General features: G+C 35.9%; 1 protein-coding gene across 3 annotated transcripts in view; it reads left to right on the top strand.

Annotated features, from left to right (window-relative positions):
- The window catches only part of CACNA2D1 (calcium voltage-gated channel auxiliary subunit alpha2delta 1), a 381052-nt gene that overhangs the window by 345154 nt on the left and 10911 nt on the right, over positions 1–24987 (top strand). For 2 of the 3 annotated variants that reach the window (XM_030479619.1, XM_030479618.1), the window contains 16 exons: positions 1180–1194; positions 1889–1949; positions 3733–3830; positions 6229–6313; positions 6520–6582; positions 7672–7775; positions 9050–9136; positions 9494–9561; positions 10841–10879; positions 12144–12215; positions 12771–12923; positions 13015–13067; positions 17241–17296; positions 17440–17569; positions 19401–19513; positions 22531–22613. In XM_030479619.1, coding sequence (XP_030335479.1) covers positions 1180–1194; positions 1889–1949; positions 3733–3830; positions 6229–6313; positions 6520–6582; positions 7672–7775; positions 9050–9136; positions 9494–9561; positions 10841–10879; positions 12144–12215; positions 12771–12923; positions 13015–13067; positions 17241–17296; positions 17440–17569; positions 19401–19513; positions 22531–22613 — 1280 coding nt within the window. The remainder of the gene's footprint in view (positions 1–1179; positions 1195–1888; positions 1950–3732; positions 3831–6228; positions 6314–6519; positions 6583–7671; positions 7776–9049; positions 9137–9493; positions 9562–10840; positions 10880–12143; positions 12216–12770; positions 12924–13014; positions 13068–17240; positions 17297–17439; positions 17570–19400; positions 19514–22530; positions 22614–24987) is intronic. The other variant, XM_030479620.1, reaches the window with a different exon arrangement.

The following is a 24987-nucleotide window of genomic DNA, read 5'->3' on the forward strand; positions in this document are numbered from 1 at the left end:
AGTATTGCCAAGTCTCAGATGCACTTAAAAAAGGAGCATTTAAAATTCATAAATTTTGTGGAATTCACTGATGTTCTCATGATGTACCCGAAATCTGCAGCAATGATTCTAACCCATTGTAACATCCAAGCTACAAGAAATATTCTATAAAGATAGAATATGTGCAGGTACCCCAGTTCCACTGACAATCCCTTCCCCCTTACTCTGTGCCTATAGAATCATTGCTTTGTGTATCCTCTGTTGCTGTCATTTTAAGGGTCTGGATACTATTTTTACATTCTATTAGTTAAATGTCATGATATAGACTACAGTAGTAAAACTTTTTTGTTGTCGTTATTTTTATAGTAGTTACAGTATAATATTTAGGAAATTGCCTCTGCTGCCGGTAGGAATAGATTAATGTGAAAGTGCTGTTTGGTTTGGCTTGCAGCAAGGTTTTTATTTTGCATTTTGCAAATAGTTTTAGTGGATGTTTGTAATGTATTTTTGGATTAGACTAATTTCAAGCCATTTGCAGATTCTGGAGAGATAATTGGAAATGGTACTTATGAGTATTCAAATATTTTTTGTTTATTAGGTGTAGTTTAATCTAGATAGTAGACAAAATAGAACCCATCACATTCTTTTAACTTTATCCAAGTGTTGCAACAAACTAGAACAAATACGCTATTAAATGGAAAGTTAGAAAAGCACTATGAATCTCTCTGACAGGCATAGATACTGTTAGTTTAGAGAAAACTTGCACTAAATCACTGTCCTCTACCATTGCCTCCTGCATATGAAGTGGAATATGGCAAGATTTAATAATCAGTGATTTATTTTTTAACTTTGTCAAATAGTAAGTAGTTTAAAATTAAAGTTTTAGTGAGTGAATATGGTTCTTTTGAGGGCATAGATCATCTGGTTTTGCGCTTATATCAATACAACCTGCAAAACAGACCCTTGAAATAGCCACAGTATATAGAAGGTACTTGAGAAATAATTGAGAAGGACATTTTCTTCAGTTTTCAAAGATGTTTGTCTTTTTTCCAGATTACAGCTGTATGTAAATTGAACCTTTGATCTATCTATGCACAATATTTTTATTCAAGGGGCTGTTTGAATAAAATATTGGTTTGTGACCCCTTTTGCTTTACCCTGTTTTTTTCTGTTTCCCTGCTTTCTCTTTCTGATGGATAGTGGCAATCAAAAAGGGCAAGTATATTCTTGTTGCTCAATTTCCTTCTGTTTACTGCAGTTGATATTTTTCACTTGTATTTCTATTCCTACTGGATATTCTCCTCTGTATTCCTAATCTCGGGATTTTTCCCATGATCATCTGGTACTATAGCAATAGAAAGGGGGGGGAAAAAAAAAAGTGAAGTGTTTTTGTTTTCACGCACATTTCAGTATGTTGCTAATCTCTAATCCTTCTTTGTCTGATCCTATCAGTGTTCAGTGACACCAGCTTTTAAAGTCATTATTTTCAGTAGCATTGGAAGTAATGCTTATATGGATTAGTTTTTTTTAAACTTCATTGCAAAAAATACTAGAAAGATTTTCCTTTGTGTTCTTTCATGTCCCAAATATTTTTTTTCTAGCAGATTGTAATTCTAATGAAAACATCTCATATGTTTTCATGTTGTCATGCTAATGAAATGTCTTCTTTAAGTACGTTTTTAGATACATTATTGTTGCCAGGTGTATGTTATGTATAAAAATCAAGTAAATTCTTCCAATACTGTGAAATACTGAGACGTATACAATATATTAGTAGGAAAGTGTCTCAAAATAAACATTTCTTTCTAAATTCACAGATGCATGCAAAAGCTAGTCAAATATTTTGAGAAGAAAAATGATGGCAAAAAGCCCTGTTTACTTACTTGGTGTTTACTCTTCATCTTTGTAGATTCAGAAACACTGAAGCTTGATAATTTTGATGAAGCTGGCTATACATTTATAGCACCAAGGTTGGTTAATTTCCCAGAAATAAGTATTATTTCAGCAGTATAGGCATTTGATCAGATTAGTGATATTTACAAAATGCAGACTAGACCAACACAGTTTTACTTTGGTAAAAAATATTAAGTAAAAGAGTAGTTATTAAATTCATGTTTTACAGGAGCAATCTTCTTGCTGGAGCATAAATAGCATCTTCATGCTCTGATTCATGTTTACATTAATCAGAGAGAACTGTAAAATCTGGTGTCGATGTTTCAATGAAAATCTTATGCACATCTGTGTATTTTTTCGTATGACTTCAATGACTTTATAACTTTGTACCTTAGCTTCTCATTTCCAAAATCAGTACCATAATACTGACCTTGAGATGTTTACCAACTTCGAGATAAAGTGTTTCAAAACTCTATCACTTAAGGATGAATTAATTTTTCATTCATTGAACATAAAAAAATGATTGAGTCATTGAAAATTGATCAAGTAAGTTCATTAGTTCCCTTTTTTTATGTGAAATCTTGTCGTATTTATTGCCCTTGTAAATTATATTTGCAAAGGAAAGGTAGTATAATACATAGTTCTTAAAAATTAAGTTCCCTTAAATCATAGTTAAAACAAATAAGAGAATTGTTGTACTATCAAGCTCAGTTAAGAATTGTTGAATTTCTTATTATATTATAAATTTTTGTATCCTTTTAAATTTCAATTAATAAATTGATTACAATGAATAGATTGATTTTAATGTAAAACATAGTTTTCTGTCTTTAAATGTCTTCTCAGCTTAACTGTTTATTTTTTTCTCAAAGACTAAAGTTATTGATAATCAATTATACCAATTAGTAGTTTCCTGCAAGTCTCTAGTTGCTAGGCTGATCTACATGACAGAGCCTGCTTGGTATGGAAGTCTGTTAAAATGTGAATGTTGGTATAGTAAGGCGAATTCTGCCTGCAGTCTTTCAGGAGCGTGGTAAAGTAAGTAAAGGGTAATAAGATAGCTTATTCGTATGAAATACTTGAACAGACTTCTTTTGTTCATAAAATTAATTTAATATAAAAAGCTTATTTAAAAACAGAGCTCCCTGCTTTTCTGATGAACACTCTCTACATTTTAATTAAAGTTGTTTAATGGCATTCACCATCTAATATTTGCCTTCAAAATGCCCAGTGACTTTTATTGTGCTTGCTTGCATTAGATGAGTTGCCTAATGATATATTGCTTTACATTATTACATTTTGTAAAGGACAGTAGTTTACTGTTTATCTCTTTTGCATATGTCAAAACAAAGAGTGTTTATATGCTTACGTGGTATGTACTCTATTAAAATTGCCTTTAAGACTTCTAAGAGGATAGGACCTTGTCCCATAAATCCAGCCTTAGTTGAGCATGAAGTGACTATGTTTTAATCAGCAGTCCATGTACTTTTCAGTACAGTTTAGCCTAGGAGCAATCTAAATTCACTGGCCATTTTCTTGTTTATTTTACAGATCTCCTGTAAGGTAGATCTCCTAATTTCATGGTCTACACTAGTCCTGCGTACTTCTTCTGGGAATCTATGCCCAATCTCATACATGTCAGATTTAGGCAGGGACTTGAACACTTTCTTTCTCGTAGATATTAATATAGATATATTTGATATGGCCAGCATTCAGAGTTGACTGTGGTAGTCAGTTGATGCAGTAGTGCCAGCCTGATAGTTGCACAATCCTACCTGGACTTCTAAATTGCTGAGCCATATTTCTCTGATTTAGTAGCAAATGAAAAAAATCTGAGAAGACTAATGTTCTGTTGTTTTTCAGAGAATATTGTAGTGATGTAAAAAAATCAGAAAACAACACTGAATTTCTATTAAATTTCAATGAATTTATTGACAGAAATACTCCAAGCAGTCCATCATGTAAGTATTCTTCTCAATTAACTGAATTTTTACCTTAGGAAAATACTAGTAAATGAGAACTCGTCTAAATGACAGCTTTCATGTCCAAATCATGTGCTTTTGGTTTATATATTCACTGATTTGGTATTTTATTCTTTTTTAGTAGAAATACATCTAGCATCGGGTTTTTCCACTCAAGGTAGAGATTGTAAAATTAGTTTGCAGGTTTCTAGGTTTATTTAAGAAAGTTTGCAGGGCACTGCATTATGCCTCCAGTGTTCTCCACAGTTCCTCTCAGCATTCTCTTCTAGCAGCAAATACTACTAGTTCATTTTAATACACTCCAGATATTTTGAATTTGTAGTTTTTTTCTCTTGAGTACATCAGCCAAAGGAAGTTTCAAATAGACTTTAATATCTTTTAATGATGTCTTCAGTTTGCTTTCTTGTCAGTGTATATAAATAAGTAAAGGAAAGGAGCTGAGAACTAAAATAAACCAATAACCAGAACAAAAGATAAGGAAGTTCTATTTCTGATTCATAAATTGGTTAGAGGTCTCATTTGGGCTTGGGTTGTTTAAGACCACAGATTCATGTAACTGCTGCAGTGGTGAGCACTGGGCTTTGGGAAGGTATTCACGTTCTGAAATTAGGCCTTAAACTCCATTTAGAATAAATGAGTTAATGCTTCTGAATGAACCATGAGTAACGCATTAAAGTCTTGTTCTCATGAAAAATTCAATGTTTGGGTTTGTTTGTTTGTGCATACCAATCTGTTTTGCATTATTAATAACTTATAAACAGTTGGAATAAACTTTTTTTTCCTTGCATTCCCTGAGTCTTTTTAACATGTTGCTGTCATGGATCACTGAGTCTTTCTGCTGAATCAGACCATGTAACTGAAGGAATGTGCACTTAGATATGTGGCCTTCTCACAAAAGGCTATTTTTGTGTGCATGTGTGGGTGGTGGTGTTCTTAATGGAGTGATCTTATTCACTGACATATTGCTGACTGACCAAAATTTAATTGAGTTCCTTGCCTCAATCTTGGAAATCAAAGCATTCACCTCAACTGATTAAATTAGTTAATAAATTAAAATTCTAGTTTGATATTCACTAGTTTAAGCAAATATTGAGGACATGTACTGTTATTGTACACATGTAACACATGTAGTGTTATTGTAGTATACACTAGGGCCTACTAAGTAATTATGCCCAAATGTTATCAAATTATTTCTATATTTACTTTTGGAATCCACAACAATTTCACTTTTCCCCTTCTTTTTCCTAACACTTAAGTTACTTTAAAAATAGTATCCTGAATAAGTAAAGAGTGTTGACTAAAGGAAACAGTGGCTATGGAAATTATCTCAGCTAAAAATGCTTTTCAAAAGGAATAACTAGTGAACTCCCTAAATAGAAATAATCTATATGCCAGAAGTTTAATGCCTGTTGTATTTTGATTCACATCATACAATGGTAATCTGTTAGACGTTATCCAGAAAGTCAGACAACTACCTCTGTTGTCACTAAGGGGACAGCAAGAGTGATTTACCCTACTTGTCTTCAACATCTGCTTCATGTAAGTAAGCAAGTCTCACTTTGTGGAGGAGCATGCAGCACAAAGGGATCCTAAACAAAAAATGGACCAAACAAAATATTAAGAGTTTATGTTAGCAGAGATAAATATCACTCTGAGAGACATGTTTTGATATTTTTATTCATATAGACTATCAATTTAACTTCTAAAAAAATGTAGATGCAGCAAGACCCTCCAAATTTTGTCATTACTTCTTTCTGTTGACCATTTCTAGAACTTTCTTTTCAGTACCATTTGGCAAGCGATGTTTGAGAAGCACTGACTTCAAACCATCTTTTCAATTATGCTTAAAAATGACGTACTGATCTAAGTGACTAATTCAAAATTAGTTTATTTCCCTTTCCCATTTTCAGAAGGCAAATAGGTTTTGTTGAGAGGCTGGGACTAAGTGATTTATAATTATATTGTGGTTGAATTACCTCCTTTTTCTGTAGCATGTAAGAGTAAGTATAACTAAATGTTGTTTCGTTGCATCACCTGAGATAAAAAGTGTTTGAATGAAAACATGCATTAAATATAGGTTAATTTCCAAGTCTAACATAGGAGCTTTGCAAAGCTGGGACCCAGACCCTTATCACCTTTCTTATTACTATGACACAAAGACAGATTTTTAGGATACAGTGAAGGAAAAGTTTAAGTCAAGTCAGCAGTGTGAGGCCAATCTATTTAATGGTGAGTGATTGGCATAATTTAAAGTTAGACAGTATGTCCAACAGGAATAGCCAAATTTTTGTGGCTATAGAATCTCAACAACTCACAATTACATTTTAGCCATTTTATGAAATTCCACGTCATATGTGTGTCTTAACTCTTTTGATAGGTAATACTGACATGGTCATTAGAGTTTTGCTGGATGCAGGATTTACAAATGAACTTGCCCAAAATTATTGGAGTAAACTGTCTCTGTAAGTATTCTTTTTATGGACTGTGATTTTTTTAATGCATTTCAAAGTTTGATAATAAAATAATATGCATGCATGTGTATATACAGTTAATTTTTACATAGGATAAATATTTAATTCACAGTTATGCACTTAAATGGCAACCCTTGACATAGGAACTTGTGATAATTTTAGTCAGTTTCAATTTTAAATCTTATTTTTATTTACAGTGATGGCGTTGTTGCACAATTTGTTGTTACAGATGGTGGAATTACTAGAGTGTTCCCAAAAAGGTAACAAATATTATAAAATAGTATGATATGATCATTTTGAAACCTGAAAGAGTTGACTGCTAAATCATGGATTTATCGAATGAAAAGCAACTTCTACAATCTAATCTGTACTGATAACTATGCAGTGAATTGAAAGTCTTGTTTTGCTTTGATTTTACCTGTGTCACTGCTTGAAACTGATCTGTAACATTATTTCCATAACAGGTCCTTGTAATCCAAGTTTCTAGTCAGCGTAGAGTAGCAGTAAAAGCAGTGCCCTTGTAGTAGTAGTGGGGCCATGCTAATCCCTAATTACTCCTAAACACTCATTTTTTTTGGCAGGCCTGTACTGTAAAGCAGTAGGTGATGTTTTATTTTTTACACTAATTAAGAGCAGACCAAATGGTCCAGGGACTTCAAGAGAGAAAAATGTATCATTACCAGAGGCCTAAAAGGGAATGTGAAAGTTATCTTGTAATGAACTAGACATCCACATCAGTGACTGGGAATAATGAGGGCACCAGTACAGATTTACTGGCAAATGCAAAATTTATCAATTTTTTTATTCTGTGTTTCCCAAAAATGGGAACATGCCCATGCATTTTACTCCTCGGATATTTTTTTTTTTCCCCTGTTTTGGTGTTGTTAATAACACAAAATCTTTTGGAATGACAGAGCCTTGGGCGACATAGTCTAGCGTGAGGCGTCCCTGCCTATGGCAGGGGGTTGGAACTAGATGATTTTAAGGTCCTTTCCAACCCTAACTATTCTGTGATTCTATGATTTCTCCAGAACTAGCATGTGCTGTAAAGTTTTGATTGTATTTTGTTGTAAGTAGTGTTGCAGTTACATTTGTCTCAATATACCTAAAAATGATGAGACAAGATCCATGTTGTTCCAAGAATACTATTTTCTTCTTTTTTTTCAAAGTTCTTTTAATAATTACACCTGGCAGTTAACCAGTGAAACCTGACAAAGTGCCAGGACTATATGAATGAATTTCACGTTATTTCTGACTGTGAAACATTAAAAAAATATAATTCTGCAGCACAACTGTAATGAGACTCTAACTATCTTTTTTGATCACTTTTTCTTCATGTGTGTGATTAGGGCAGGAGAAGATTGGTTGGAAAATGCTGAAACTTATGAAGTCAGCTTCTATAAACGGAGTTTAGATAATGACAACTATATTTTCACAGCTCCGTACTACAACAGTAAGTCATCACTGTTTTGAAATGTCAGAGCTCGCTAGTCCAATGTAAGAGTACTTGTGGCAGTTTCCCGTACCAGTTGAGGTCACTGACAAAGGATGCAAGTGGGACAATTCATAAGGAAAAAAGTCTTGGGATGTCACCCATTATTAAGGAAGTGGTAGCTAGGAGGACACTAAACAAGGGACATCATAGTTTTTATCGACACAGTGGCCCTATATGCTCAGAATTGACACAGATGAAAATATGCGGAGTTCTGGTATTCATTTGTTATACTGAAACACTGTTTTACAGAGATGCTTTGACAGAATTATTTTAAGAGGAAGTGAAAGGATATTGCACTTGGGGACAATTACGTTACCTTAAAAATCCTTACTTAAGCTGAGTTCTTTGTACTTCCTCAGCACCAAACCTAACCTGGGGGAGCAGGTACAAGGGTCCAAAGTCCACAACAACAAAGTCCGTTGCACCACTGCTGACTTTAAACATTGCTTTTGAATTCTATTTCAAATTGCTGTTATTCACCAAAAACAATTTGTCCGAAATACCATGATATTTGAAACCTAAGTACGTACAACAATAAGTGCTCGTTACTAAAGTGAGCAGCATTAACTTTGCCAAGCTCATCTAAAAAAGCGGATGCTACCACAAATGACACACTCCTCTCCTAAACATATGGGATCTTTTATTGCTGTTATTTCATACTTTTTTTTTTGCATCTTTTCTCAATAAAATATTAAGAAGGTAATTAACTATATTCCCTGAAGCCTTTGTTGTTCCTTGTGGGCTCCAGGGAATGTACTTTTAACTTGCTTTTTCATACTAAGCAGTGTTGAAAACAGGCTGAAGTCTGTCAGAGAAGTAATTGTTGGTTAGTGAGTGGTGTCAGTACACCCTGCACTGAAAAATACACAGACGACAGCAGGATAAAATCTTTGGCTCAGATCCTGGTTTTAACAGAGCTGCTCACATGTGTAAAGCTATTCATGGCTCTGTCTGCAGGAAAAAAAAAAGACTACAGTAACTTTATGAAGCAGTGAAACCGTGTACAAAAAGTGAATGAAGAAAATTAAACAAAAATATTCCTTTTAGTCATCCAGATGTTAGCGATCTGAGCTATTACAGGTGATAAATGCGCAGTACAGCTGGGTTAGTGCTTTTGAAAAAGGGTTTTTTTGAATCATTCTGAGTATTTGAATAATCATTAATTTTGGTTTCAGAGGTTATATCACCCTAACCTTTTCTTTTTCTTTTTCTTTTCCTTTGTGTGCTTTCAGAAAGTGGTGCCAATAGCTACGAAACAGGTATTATGGTAAGCAAGGCTGTGGAAATAACAATTAATGGGAAGCTTCTGAAACCAGCAGGTAAGATAGAGACTATTCTAAAAACATGAGTTATTTGGTTGTTGCTCAACAGTGAATTAGAAATTTAATTGAGATTTCAAAGGAACTTCACTTCATATAACATTCTTTTCTCTGAGACTGTTTTAATCTTTTTAGTGGAAATCAAGCCAAAGATTTGGTTGTGTTTAAGAAAGAGTGCTTAATTTATTAGTCTTATGAAGGATGTTGGTGGTGAGACAACTGAGCAAAAATCATATTTTATCCTTTTCCAGTTTAATAGTTTAAATGTTATAATTTTTTCCCTTTTTTAGGATTCTACAGTTACTTTTTTTATTATTATTATTTTACTAAAAAAGACTTTCATGTATTTCTTGTTAGTTGTTGGAATAAAAATTGATGCAACCAGCTGGATGGAAAATTTCACAAAAACCACAATCAAGAGCCTGGTAAGCAATTGACCAAGTCTTTTTTGAACTTAATTTGCATTTCTCAAAGCTTCAGATGCAAATAGGTCTAATAGCTCTTTGTGCCAGAGTCACACTGATGCGTAGTTGCCAAGTAGTTGTGGTATTTAAATAATCCAAATGCACAAAATAAATCTATGTTGAAATAGGCTGTATTTTGTACGTCTTACTTTCATAATTATAGAACATGGATAAAGACAAATGATATATTCCAGCCAGTAGGCTCCCTACTAAGATTATGCTGTAGCAATTAATTAAATCTGCAAAAGAATTGGTGAATCTATTTTTCTTTAATATGGAGAATGGGTAAGCTGTGAACAGTAAGGATTTATATTGCAACCAACATCACAGCAATTTAGCAGAACTTAAGAAAATAAATGCATGACCCTTTCATTCCTTACATCTAATGCTTAGATGTAAAGGGGAAGGAAAAAATAAGGCATTAATGTACATTCGGAAAGGAGAAGCACAAAATGAATACAGTTATGGAACAATTGGATGAGTCAGTATTGCTTGTTGGTTCTATATTAAGGGAATTGAGAATAGTGTCCATTGTAGGTATTAAAGCTGTAGTTCAATGGGTAGGCAAGTGCGTTGCCTAAATGTCAGAACACTTAAGGACAAAAATACATAACTGAAAAGAGAAATAAAGAGGAATATCTCAGAATTAATTTGAGATGAATGACTGCAGCGTTGTCTGGTAGTTCTTTTGCTCAGGACGTAATGCAAGGAGACAGCTATGTGGGTCTGTATACACATATTGCAAGAAAAAGAGAACATGTAATCAATGCCATAAAACCTAACTGACGATGGTGGTGATAATCCTTTATCACTTGGGATTCCCATGCTTTGAGACAGGTGAAGCCTTCAATGATCAAAAAAAAGATACTTGGCAATATATTTCCTAGGCCTTCTTTCCATACCCCAAATACACGTGAATGTACATTTTCTTTCTCTAAAACTCACAAAAATGACATCCTGACAAGTCCTCCAAACTATTTTTTTCTAATATATTAAGCATACTTAAAAAGCGAGATGTATCAGAGACTTTGTGAAAGACAGTAGAGATTGTGCTGTTGGTAATTACTGAGTACAGGTTGTTCACAGAGATATTTGTGATAAACTACACACAAAATTAATTTAAATTAATATAGAGCTATTGAAAATCAAATAACTTCTTGTCTTAATTGATTAATATCACTGCAAAATAGAGTTTCTATTGAAACATTTTTGTGAATTTTACTGTACTTCTGTTTTCTAGTGCAACAGTGAAATCTGTGGCTGTGAGAGAAACAGTATGGTAAGAATATGTTCAGTTTATTAATATCTGGCAGATTATGAAAATTCACTCATTCTCTCTAGATTTATCTAAGACAATAATTCTGTCATTATTTTAAAGTTAATCTTATGGAAAACAGGACTTAAGTCATTTATGTCTTGAGAAAGAGATTAGGAAAGGAAGGGGTGAAAGGGTATAAAATTTAGGTGAAGTGGTTGTTGTGAGAATCATTGCAATGAGGTTATGAGAACTAGAGGGAAGAAAAAAGGTAGAGTGAGAGCAACAGAGAATGATGTGAAGAGAAATGTAAGAAAAATATAACAGTAATTTTCAATGCAAGAGGCAAATCCTGAGGAAAGGGAATAATTTAAAAGAAAAACAAACAAGCAAGCAAAACAAAACTCTGAGAAAAAAGAGCACTAAAGGTGCCTTAGAGAAGATAAAGGCAAACTAAAAAGCACCAGAGTATGTTATATGCCCTTCAACAGTCATTAGTCATCCCCCTCCCCTCTGCTCCCAGCCCATTCAGGATTGGGGGATCCCGTAGCTCTGCTAGCACTCAGGAGAGCACAGCTTCAGGGGCTATCACAGTATCAGGTTCTGCCATGTGCTTAAAAGCTTTCTCTGCTCGGGTCTTCTGTGAGTTCTTTTGTAGAGTGTGAAGATCATTAAATGCAAGAGTTGCAGCTAAAAGGGTGCTCTGGGAGGTTATCTCTTTGGCTGCACTGCTATCTCTCCAATCTCTGACTGCTAGGATCTTTTACAAAGTGCAAAGCACAGGGAACCAGCAGGCTTCCCACTCCTGCACCTGACACCTGGAAGAAACCCGCTACAGTCCTTGGCAAGCGAAAATAATCATGACTAGCAAGCTGAGAGTCTGCCCTTAAAGCTTTTTACCATTAAAAGCTGCAAATGGAAAAGGACTTGAAGCATGGCTGAAGCACATGAGGAGTTATCGTACCTTGTTATGAGTTGAGATTCAATTATAATCAGATTTAATAAGGATATAGCACTCAGAGCTAACAAAGTATTGAGCAAATAAGAATTTACAAAACAACTTTTATGAAATTAAGCCACAAATAAGCCTTTGATCTGTACAAAATTTTATAATATGATAATGCTACTTATTATAGCTTAATACTGGCCCCTGGCTATGGGGTTCTGATTTAGCCTGAGCCACATAGATTTGGAGATACTTCTGAAGTGTTGAATAAAAACCAGGTTCTTACAGAGTGTTGTCTTGACAAATCCTTCCTGTAAAATACATTTTACTTTCTTACAATAGCATGTGGACTGTGTTATCCTTGACGATGGTGGATTTCTTTTGATGTCAAATCGGGATGAATATACACAACAGGTATGTATAGTTTTAAGGACAGAACATGAAAAACAATAGGGAGAAGTTTTAAGAGAAAAAAACCCCAGCAGTTCACTTGCAATTTACCATAAGAATAACATTTCTGAATCTCAAAAAGTTTTCTGTATCAGAAATTCAAGTTATTTTGTAAGTCTTTTTCACAGTTTTACTTACGGCTTAAGGTGCCATACTCCTACCAAGTTGCATTCTTTGTGCTCTGCCATTAAACAAGTAGGCTGCTGATGGACCTGTGATGGTGAGGGCAAAAAGTATGGCATCCACACACCTGCTTTCTCATATTTCTCTTGCTTTTCCCAGAGCAGGGTGATCTCGTTGATAGTGCATTTAACAATTACTGTCTAACTGAAGTTCTCCAACCAAACTTTTGGAAGATAAATAGTCAAAGAAAGAAATGAATACATAAGCAGCACAGCCAGATGAGTAGTCTAGAGTTAAAAAATAGTGTATGTGTGTGGGGAAAACAGAGTTGTTTACTTTTTAACAAGAAAAATACCTGGAAATACTTCAACATCTCTGTATATGCTCCCTCATCAGATTGGAAGATTCTTTGGTGAAATTGATCCTGGCCTGATGAGAAACCTGATTAACATGTCCCTGTATGCCTTTAACAAGTCGTATGACTATCAATCAGTCTGCGATCCCGAAGAAGAACCAAAGCAAGGAGCTGGACTTCGTTCTGCTTATGTGGTCAGTAGTCCCTTGTGTGGTGACTGACATTCCCTTAAAAGACTGCAGGTGTTTCTACAAATAACATTATCTCTGTTTTTTTTTTTCCCAGCCTACGATAACAGATATTTTGCATCTAGGATGGTGGGCTTCAGCAGCTGCCTGGTAAGTACGAGTGTGTAAGAAATCTGTATGTCCAAACTAGAATTATTCAGTGGATGAATAATAAAACTGCTCTGAATCCTTTAGTTTCTGCAGTTTCTCATGGTGAAAATTCATAGCTGTGTCTCCGGTGTTCTGCCAACAGCTGAATACAAAACTGCTCATGTCTGGTTTTGTGATTGTGTGTTCTGACTGAAAAATCAGCTACAGGAAGCTACAAAATCAGCTTCAGGAAGCAGAGTTGTGATTAATGTTCTAAGTCTAATTGACAGGTGTGAAGGTTCAGATGAAATTATTACATTTAGAATTATTGATCACTTGGTTCCCTATTTCAGAATATCGTCTTTCCCTTTTTCTAGCAAGAAGTCTTAAGAAAATCAGCGGTCACTTTAAGTGAGTCATTTTACAAAAACACATGAATCATAGAGTCATAGAATAGTTTGGGTTGGAAGAGACCTTTAAAGGTCATCTAGTCTGACCCACCCTTACAATAAGCAAGGATATCTTTAACTAGATCAGGTTGCTCAGAGCCTTGTTCATCCTGACCTTGAATGTTTCCAGGGATGATGCATCTACCACCTCTCTGGATGACCTGTTTTCACCACCATCACTGTAAAGATTTTTTTCCTTATATCTGGTCTGAATCTCCCCCCTTTTAGTTTAAAACCATCACCCCTCCTCCTATGTGACCATCCAACCAGTTCCTCATCCCCCAAACAGTCTGCTTATCAAATTTATCTCTCTCCAATTTAAAAAAGATGCAGGAAGCCATGTCAAAGGCCTTACAGAAGTCCAAATAGATGTTACCTATAGCTCTTCCCTTGTCCACTGAGGTAGTCACTCCATCACAGAAGGCTACTATGTTGGTCAGGCAGGACTTGCCCTTGGTGAAGCTGTGCTGACTGTCTCAAATCGCCTTCCTATCCTCCATGTGCCTTAGCACAGCTTCTGGGAGGGTCTGTTCCGTAATCTTTCCAGGCACAGAAGTGAAGATGACATTTCAGTAGTTCCCAGGGTTCTCCTTCCTACCCTTTCTAAAAATGGGTGTGATGTTTCCCTTTTCCCAGTCACCAGGGGCTTTGAATGCCATGACTTTTCAAATACCGTGGAGAGTGGGTTGGCAACTACATCAGCTAATTCCCTCAGGATTCTTGTCAGGTCTCATAGACTTGTGTATATCCAGGTTCCTCAGGTGGTCACAAACCTGATCTTCTCTTACAGCAGGTAAGACTTTGCTCTCCTAGTTCCCATCTTGCAGACCAACCACTTGAGAGGTGTGGGGAGGAAGGTTGCCAGTGAAGACTCAGGCAAAAAGTTCCTAAGTACCTCAGCCTTCTCTTCATCTGTTGTTACTAGTTTGCCAATCTTGCTCATCAGGGTAGGTACACTTTGGCCTTCCTTTTCCAGCTGACATACATGTAAAAGCCCTTATTATTATCCTTCGCATGACTTGCCAAGTTCAGCTCCAGCTGTGCCATGGCCTTCCTGATCCCATCCCTACAAAACCATGCAGCATCCCTATACTCTTTCCAGGATATCTTTTCCTGCTTCCACTGCCTGTGCATTTTCTTCTTGCCTTTTAGCAGGTCTTGGCTCAGCCATGCCAGTCCCTTGCCTTTCTTTGCTGATTTCTTATATAGGGAGATCAAGAGCCCATGCACTCTATGGGAAGTGTCCTTAAAGATCTGCCAGCTCTGCTGTGCTCCCTTTTCCTTGTGGGCAATTTCCCAGGGTCCTATTGACTAACTCCTTGAAGAGCTGGAAGTTGGCTTTCCTAAAATTAAGGGTCCTGACTACTCTTCACCTGACTCACGTCCCTCAGGACTGTGAACTCCACCAGTGCATGACCACTGTAGCCCAGGCTGCGTCCAATCTCAACATCATCGAGCAGCTCACTTGCATTGGTGATCAATGGGTCGAGTAATGCATCCCCTCTGGTGTGGCTGTCTATTACCTGGCTTAAGAAGCTAATCCTCAATGCACTCCAGGAGTCTCCTGGATTGCCTACCTGCATTTTCTGTAGCCAAGGGCAAAAGTTAGTATATTTGGACTGTTGTGAAGTTCTGGGATTGACCTTGAGAGAGGCAGGGTTGCACCAGTAATTAGGTTTATCTTTCACAATCAGAATACTTGATAAATTTTAAATCTAAAGATCCATTTAGGAGCTTTCTTTTCTTTTTGCTTTGGTTTCTGCACTATTAATAATAGCCACTAAGAGAATTTTACTCATTTCAGAGCTATGTAGATAGATACTGCTATCAGTGGCTTCCTCCAGCACCACACTGGGATAAGTAACTGGGACTGATGTGATACTTTTGCACTGGTCTGAATGGTACCCTTGGAGACTGTTCCTTTTTCTAAAGTTCTATGATGCTTATTTTTTTGTAATAATTATCAAGCTGGAATAAATGACCTACTTTATGAAGCTAAGAGTTAAAATATATAGCAGCTGAACAAACATAGTAATTTTCTCCCAGATAACACCATGAAAATTGTGTATTGGTTTTTATTGGTTACATTTTGTTAGCAGCAAAAATATCAGTTTTCTTGGACAACAGCAAACCTCAAAAACTGGAGATGGGCAATAATCCAGAAGAGAAACTTGAGCTCTTCTCAGAGAAACTTTAGTGTATCAGTGTTCAAATCAGACTCAGTAGTCTGGACTCAATTTAGACCTGAGGTTTATTTTGTGTGATGTTTAACTTGAAAGCATCACATGAAAGTACTTTCTATGGACATGTTTTTAATGGAATCTAGGTCAGAAGCAGGCAGAGAAGGCCATTAAGGAATCAGGGTGAAAAAGTGCTGACCAAAAATGGAATCAGTGAGCCACCTGGCAAAAGCAAATGCAGGGAAAGAAAAGAAGTCAGGTTATTAAAGAAAACTATAGTGTTTCAGGCAACAATGTGGGATAGAGGTGTGAGTCATAATATTCAAAATGTATATGGGATGCATCAGCATTTAGTGAAGAGAAGTACGTATCATTTCTCCGTCACGCTCTTTTAGCTCAGATTTTACAGGCTGCCTTTTTGACTCAATTCCCTGTAAATTCTGTGGTAAGCCCTTATGAAGCATTGCGATTTTCTGTCAGCAAATTGCATCACTGTTGAATGGCATCAGGTCTCTTCTCATCCATGATGGTTGGTGCACTGTCCATCTGATGATTCAAGGCATAAAGCTGTGGATGTGAACCAGAGCTCATTGAAGCAGTGCTTCCACTGTAAAGGTGATGGACAGATTCAGTTTCTTTACATGTGTATCACACTGGATTAGGAGAAAAAGAAAAAGTCTTGGAGGCTGAATAAAATTGTACATTCCCTTTACTCCACCAAAAAGGCATTGGAATAGAATGAAATGAGGAGAGGTCAGGTCATATTTGTAGGTAGAAGCACACCTAAAACATAACAAGAAACTACACCTTAGGAATGTTTAAGCAGAAGCAGTGAGTCAAAGAATATAATTGTTGCAATTCCTGTTTTGACAGGTTGTTAGAGGTGAAGGGGATTATATATGTGACAAGTTGGTACTACTTCAAGTAAATAAAATAGGAAAAATATGATCACGAGTGAAGAAAAATCATCTGAAATAAGTGGAGCTCCTTAAGTGTTTTAACAGCACCTAGGAGGAAAATTTATTTCGTACCTCAAGAGCAGGAATAGAGATGATTCTAAAAGTCAACTACTACAGTAATTGTGTTTATAATACACTTGTAATATTCCAATGGTCGTCTCCTTCTCAGCAATTTAATGAACCTTAATCAGTGTAAAGTATCTAATTCAGGAGCATTTTCCCTGAGTGTGTTCAAAAAGAGTTCTGGTTGGTTGAAGTGTTACAGGAATGCCAACATGCCTTTTCCACCTCCCGCAGGGGTGTAAAAGGAGGACATGGATGACAAAATAACATTTCCATTATGTGAGTTATGGGCACAAATGGTATCAAATCTCAACAGCAGAATAAAAGATTAGTATGAAAAAAGACCTGGGAGAAAGTGGGAAAAGGAAACCAGAGTCAAACTGCAAGGTTTAAAGAAAGACAGCTTTAATAACTGGCAAAAGCATAATAAGCTGTGATGACTCTGTTGTTTATAACTCTTATTTGAGTAGTTTTTAAGGATCCATTAAAATACAAAGAAGGCAAAGAGCCTATAACAAATATATATTGTCTTTCTGTGTTCAGGTCTATCTTACAGCAGCTGTTTTTGAGCTTGACTTTTCCACGTTTCCTTGAAGCAGGTAAGTCAAGAGAATGTTAAAGAGTCAACTTTGAGTGAAGTAGAAGGTAAGAATCTAGGCTGGGGGCCATACTTGGATCTCCCCATTGCATCTGTGACTTAAAAATGTCATTTTATATTTATTTATTTTTGTCTTTCTGTCAGCTGATATGGAAGATGATGATTTTGGTGCCGCCCTGCCTAAAACAAGCTGTATCACTGAGCAAACTCAGTATTTCTTTGAAAATGATGATAAATCCTTCGGTGGGATTGTAGACTGTATAAACTGCTCCAGGTAAAATTGCTTCAATATAAATAATAACTTTTGGATATTAAGTTATTTTTCAAAAGATAATGACACTATTATAGGAACAAAAAATTTTGAATTACACCAAACTTACATAAGAAAGAGAGGGGGGTATATAGGAAGTAAAATGATACATTGCATTTCTTTGTATTTATTTATAATGAATTTTAACTGTAATAATTAAAGAATTATAGAAATATTCTAGTCAAATTTTTGTTTTATACTCTGTATAAGCTCCATGAAAATTGTATTTCTATCCTTGTTACAGTTTGGGGTTTTTAAATTTATTATGTCAACTTGAAGGCGTTCCACAATATTCAGAAGGAGATGATTTTCTTTAATCTGATTATGTACTGGAATTTTTGATGGTCAAGAAGATTATGCAATTTATCTTCAAATTTACCTTCTAGTCACTAGTTTTAAGAGCTGTGGATCTTATTAAGCAAACCATGCTGTTTTGGTTTCTGATTAAAAGAATTACTTTTCAGGCTCCATGTGCCTAATCAAAATGATGTTTAATGTTATGGTTAAAAAAACCTGGATACTTCAGAAACATAGCAACTTGGACCTAGTTCTGTGTTTCATACAAAATCCTGCTGGGTTGAAAGTTTGCATACATTAGAAGTCTCTGAAAATGTCTTAGAAATTAAGTTAGATTTCAAACTCCTTGAAGACTATTTCAAGCTAGGAAAGAAAGACAGAGGACATTAGAGAATGGTGAATACAGACAAAACATGAAGACATTTTTTCCCACTTCCATACTTCCTCCTCCTTGTTGCTCGTATGTGTTTGTGCGGTACCTGGTTGTGCAGAGAACTCATTACGCTGGGGTTTTGGTTTTGTTTTCTGTAGGGTTTTTGATTTGGTTTTGGTTTTGGTTTGGGGGTTGTTTTTTTGTTTGTGGTTTGTTTTTGTTGCTTTGTTTTGGTTTTTTTAATCTGGAGAATTTTCAGAAGAGTTCTCCAGTTTACTGAGAGGCTGCAGAAACCATTTTACTAATATTGCAAAAATAGTGCCACAGTGTGGGAATGAATATGAAAGGACAATTTAAGCTGGTTAAAACAACCAGATACGTAAGTACTATGTAAGTTATTCAATTAACAGTTATTTTGTCCTCTTATTGTACCCAATCAGTGGTACAATCTCATCATCCGTGAAATTTCAGAAATAATCCAATCAATTCACACCTAAGTAATAAAACTCTGCTTATATAGAGTGGTAACCACCTATATTAAAAGATTTGTTTGTTGATTTATGCATATATCTGTTGGTTTATATGTATTAAAATGTATTTGAATCCTCTAAAAGTAATTAACCTGACAGATTGTCCTGAATTTACCTCTTTTTGACAGCTAGAACATATTTTATTTATGACTAAGAATTATTAAGATTTATGTCTCTGGGATTTTTTTGAAGGTCTGTCTGACTTTCCAGGAAATTTAGATTTTGTTTGGTTTTTGTGGTTGGGGTTTTCTCACTGTTGTTAGGGGAAGAATTGATGCTGGACTGATTTTATTTCTCAGTGCAACTACTGTTGTAGCAGTACAGAGCTAGCTATTAACTCAATTAAATTCACTTTATGCTCTTTTCCATTTTTTCCACTAATAAGTCTAGTTGAAAGGGGGACCATGGAAATGTCAAAGACATTACAAAATTTGTTTCAAACGTTGCTTGCTGTTCATTAATGAAAAAGATAAACAGTAGCAGGCATTCTGAATCTGTGAAGTTGAATTACTTCTATTCCAATACTGTGTGTCCTTCTCAAATACAGATTTCCTTGCTTCATTTAAACATAGGTTTTTGTTGGCTTTTTTTCCAGACTTTATCATGCAGAGAAGATTTCAAACACCAATCTAGTATTCATTATTAGTGACAGCCAACTGCTGTGCCGCTCCTGTGACCCAAAGCCACTGATGCAAGCAGAGAAGCCGGGTATCCTTTAAGATCATATTATTTAGTAGTGTGGATTGATTTTTGGCAATGATATGCTGGAATATATTTGGGAAAAAAAAAATGGCCCTTTCATATACTTGTTAGTAGCATGGTTGCCATTGAAGTACTTGAAGGAGCAGATATTTGTGGATGATACCACAAATGGTCTGCAGCAGCAGGCACTGAGGTAGAGACCAAAGCTGTTACTTGTGAGGACCTAAACAGAAATGGGCTCACAGGAACTTATTGAAGTTTCCAAAAGGCCCATGCAAAGTCTTGGATCCAGGACAGAATAATGGCATGCAGCTGGACAGGCTGTGGGCAAAGTGACTAGAAATGGCTTTGCAGAAAAGGATTTGAGTATCATGATGGACAAGAAGCTTAACATCAGTGGGCACTGTGCTTTGCAATAAAGAGGACTAGTTACATCCTGAGCTATGTTAGCAAGAGTGTAGTCAGCAGGCTGGGAGCATTGATCCATGCCATCTCTTCAGCACTAATGAGACCACATCTGGAATGCTATGTACAGTTTGGGGCTTCCCAGTACCACAGTGACATACTGGAGGAAGTCCAGTGAAGGGCCACCAAGGTGGTTGGCATCTGGAGCACAGGACAGGCAAGGAAGCCTGTTTGGGTTTGTTCAGGCTTTAGAAAAGACATGGATATGTCATGTTTGTCTCAAGAAATAACAAAAAAGGGCAACATCAAGATAAGAGCGTTTGATCGTGAAAAGTTGGGATGATGCCCTGATGCTTGGAACACTGAGGTGAAGTGATGGAGGCACTTTAGCGTGTGCTCAGTGCCAACGAGAACTTTTTATTTCTTGTGGAAACTGTTTTAACCATCAAAGGCTAAAGTTTATCCAACTGCTAGCATTGAATTTCTTCAGAGCTGGCTAGAGACATAGGTGGCTTGCATGCTAAGCAGAGTCCTTGCAACTAATGCATTAAAGTTAAAAGCATGTGAAAGGTGGTTCTAATTTACAACCACCTTCATGCCAATCTCTATGCCTTTAGCCTGTTCAGTCCTGTAGATACCTGTAGGTGATGCTGATGGTAATACATAAAACCAACATACACATATTCTAGGCCAGGATAAATTCATCTCAATTTTTCTCTGCTTAAGGATAACATGCCAGAGTTGGTAAATCAAATTATAATTTGGATTAGTATGAGCAGAATATGGAAAACAATTAGTAATACCTTTGTCCATGTCAGGAAGTTAATTGAGACAGCCTCTCCCATTCTTGAAAGAAAAGCAGATGGTGGTAGAGATGACTGTGTTTCTTTGGCACAAGCAGTGCATTCATTGCCACATGCATAAAACTGGAATTCCATCTACGCTTGGGTTGAAAAGGAAGTTACATTGGAGTGGAAGAAGTACCCATGTCATCACAGAACTATGTAAACATAGCCCAATATTCTAATTGGCTCCAGTCCATGACAGTTTGATTAACTGTTGCCACTGTCTGAATTTATACACAGTGCTCGCTATAGGAAATTGAGCACGTTTTGTGGGAAATGGGCACATGATCTGCCTTTCCCTGTAGGCCTCAAACCTTCTAGAAAGCAGTAAATGACTCAGAGCAGCTGGGTGGGCTTATATTGACTAAATGCACTATTTCATCTTTGTTCCTACTATGCAGTACCAATCTATTCTCTCTTTTCTACAACTAAGGTACATTATGAAATGCAGATGTAGCATAACATCACACAAGCAGATAGAACGACCTTTGGCTGCTATTCAGATGGTTATTATTAGACTCTGCTTCCTTCTGGCTGATGCAGCTTTACTCATGCACATCGCTTTTAGAATGTTTCTGGGGTTTGACTTCCCTTTCAGCTGGGCCCTGGCAGAGGGAAGAGGAGGTGAATCTGATAACATTGGGACAAAGACAGATGTAGATCAGTACAACTAAATTCCCTGTCCTCTTGCCTTCTCTTCCATTGGGCATCTCCACTCATTGCAATGAAGCTGCTGTAATACTCCACAGTAGCGTATGAATAGGATTGCTTCAAGTGTAAGTTATAGCAACTAAGATAAGTAAAGTTTTGGTGCTCGATTTTTTTAAAACACTCTAGCTTAGCTTTAACGTGTGTACTACCAACAGTGGAATAAAAAAAGTCCTTAACTTAATGAATGGTAATATAAGCAGGTTTCAAACAGAAGGCGGTTTTGCAGTGTACCATATCCGTGCGTTTCAAGTTTGCTGCAGTAACTTGTGTCCCTTGTTAGCCTGTGGCAAATGTGTAGTATTTACACTTAAATATCAGGAATTACAGGTTTCAGAGACATAAGCTAAAGCATTACCTCATGTTTACAGTTAGCTAATTAATAGCATGTCACTGGTCCCATTTCTATCCTGCTGTTCTGCTATTAGTTTGGACAGCATTTTCTTTGTCTCCTTCATCACTGAAATGCTAATGAGATCTGATTAGGTTTTCTGTTATTTACTCCCAGTGCCAACATCAGGATGATCTTGTATGTGATACTTGGGGTAATAGAGATGTACACAGAATGAAACCAGTAGTTTTTATAGGCCTTCATTGCAATTTTCTATCTGTATATAACATGCTTCCAAACAGGCTTCCTCATGTATCTTCATTTTAGCACAATAATTCCATGGTAACATATGCTATAACCAATCATCACTATTGAAAGTTTATTACTTTATCAAATATTTTAAGTAATATTTATGCAATGTCAATAAAAGCAATATGGAAAATCTTTTAAAACCGCATGGTTTATTTTTATTTTGTGTATGATTCTGGAAGTAGTGGTTCTAAAAAGTCATGCAGGATGTTTATTTCTTTGACTAAAGCAGCATATTTTATTTATCTGGATGGTTGGTTTGGTTTTCTTTAATTTAAACAAGGAACTGTGGCTATTGATGTTTATTTCAGTATGCAATTTTCTGAATTAGCATAAATCTTCTCCCACAAAGGTAAGGACAGAATGTTAATCCTGCTAATGTATGATGCACAAAACCCAGTCATGCTCCTTAACCAGAGAAACAGATGAAGGGCCAAATCCTTGTGAAATGGTCAAACAACCTAGGTATAGAAAAGGTCCTGATGTCTGTTTTGATGAAGCCAAACAGGTAAAACTGAACTTGTAAGACTTTAGAACTACCTTCAGAAACACTTGTAGAACTGTTTTAGAAGAGCTGTGAAAACTATGTTTAAATGTACCTTGATGTCTGGTAACTTATCTATCACTAAACATACTGTTCACTCTAGACCATAGCCACTCTACTTCAAGTATCTCATGATTAACATAAAATTAACAGCTGCTTTCTTATCTGCCTTTCCTATAACCATTGAACTTTCACACATGATTCCCACTAAAACAAAAAACATCAGCAAGTATAAAACTGATGGTCTCTGTACAGTGCTGTCAAAATCAGTTCTTCTATGGTATTCACAAACAGATAATAATCCTGGCTTAGAAGTAATATTTTATATTAGTATTTCCAAATATTATTTAAGGTGTTGTTACATGTTTTAAAACATCTAGTTTAGGATATTGTTCCTCTTAAAAATTCTTCAAATATGTATTGACCTTGAGTTGTATTCTTAGCACGTATTAAAGAGCATTGCTTTACTGAAATCAGCAAAACTATGCTGTTTAATACTCCCTGTATTGTATGCAACACAGTTTTGAAGGAGGGAGATGAGTGCCACATATATAGATTATTTTGAATATACTCTGTCTTACCTTTCAAAATACTGTATAAAAGAGAATATGTTGAATTCAAAATGTTCAGTATAAATTTCAAGATAGAAAGTACTGAACATGTAAATGACTGCCATTATATAAAATAAATATTTTTAAAATGCATTTATAATTTCTTATCCCTTTTGTGCAAAGGAAAGATTGTCCAAAGCTAGTGCACTTAGTTGGCTATAACTGCTGTATACCAAGGTTTTTTCCAATATATTCTCTGCTTTTCTTTGATAAGGCACATTTGCTGAGATGTCAGTAGTGTTCAAAAAGTCCAGACAGCTGGTATTCAATGCATTTTTTCTAGTAACTATATTTTGTTTTAAAAAGGAAGTTGTCTTACTGGCCAACAAAGTTTAAACAAAGTTGAAAAACCATCCAAAAGCTATTTGGCCACTGTAAATGTTATCCAAACCCTCCTGATACAATTGTGTGTGAAAGTACAACTCTTGCTCACTAGCTTGATGTGCTAATCAGTGTGTAAGTCATGTGTTCCGTAAGAGTGGATTGTTTTGGTTAAGTTTATTTGCAAAATTTGCTGTCAATCTCTTGCTCTTGGGTGGATGCTTTCACATTAACTCTGCTAACTGCAGCAATCTGCATGATATCTCATCTTGTGTGTCTTTTTTTCTGTGTTTTCTTTCCTTTCCTCTACTTGCTACTTTGCCCGTTATTAATAGGATCAGCCTATATGCACAACGAGTCTTGCCTCTGCCATGACGTCTGCTCCTATCTTCATTTTTCTGCAAGTTTTCATGTGGTGTGGATGGTCAGTTCCTTTCTCTAATTTTTTGTTTTGTTCTTGGCTTAAAAAATTAGCAGACTTTTTTACTTACTAAACATACAAAAGAAAACAGAATGAAGCAATCCCAAAAGCAGCAATCTGGAGCAAATTACTATTGCAATGTTAACGGAAATGAAATATGAAAAAACCCTATAATCTGGAGCCTTGTAAATCACAATTACAGAACACAAGGGCCTCTCCCATAGCAAATACAAGGACATGGGAACCTGTTTGGTCAACCCTGAGGTAGCACATGTACCAATTGAGTCAGTTTCATTCCCTTCAGTATGTTTTTCCCTTGTCCCTCTTAAAATGAACAGAAGAAGAAAGTTTTCTACACAAAGTTACAAAGTAATGAGGAGAGATTATAATACCTGTAAAAATAAAGCTGTGCATAAGGATAGGAAGGATGAGTAAATGTTGCTATTGAGTAAGGAGTTTTCACTGCATTCACATTAACACAAATGTTAATGATGGAAGGTAACAGTGCACATCAACTTGGTTAAACTATGAATTCATAAAATTATATTTTTACTTTTTATTGTTTTGCAACCTGAACATACTCATTGCCTAATTGCAGCAGGTTTTTTCTTCTAATGAAATACACAGATACCTGATGTCCAGGTTATTGACCTATTGCAGACTCTGGAGCTCATAACGAAAGCCATGGCATTTTAGACTGTGCTACATTTAATGGCGTGAGAGTATGCATTGCTGTGCTAGTGACATGTATGCAGGGAACTGCTGATCTAAAGGGAACAAAATTCATGACCTTTTACATTGGAGGTGTTTCTGATCAATATTATTACTCAGAAAACCACTAGAGGGAGATACTAACATATCTATCAAAGTAAAGCAACTGTGAGGCAGAAATGGAAACTTAAGAGGTCATTTATCAGAGTTAGTGTAATAAAATAGTAAAATATTGAAAATAGTAACAATTTAGAACACCCATTTTCTCAATAAT

The sequence above is a fragment of the Strigops habroptila genome, chromosome 3 (genome assembly GCF_004027225.2).
Source record: "Strigops habroptila isolate Jane chromosome 3, bStrHab1.2.pri, whole genome shotgun sequence".
Taxonomy (NCBI): Eukaryota; Metazoa; Chordata; class Aves; order Psittaciformes; family Psittacidae; genus Strigops; species Strigops habroptila.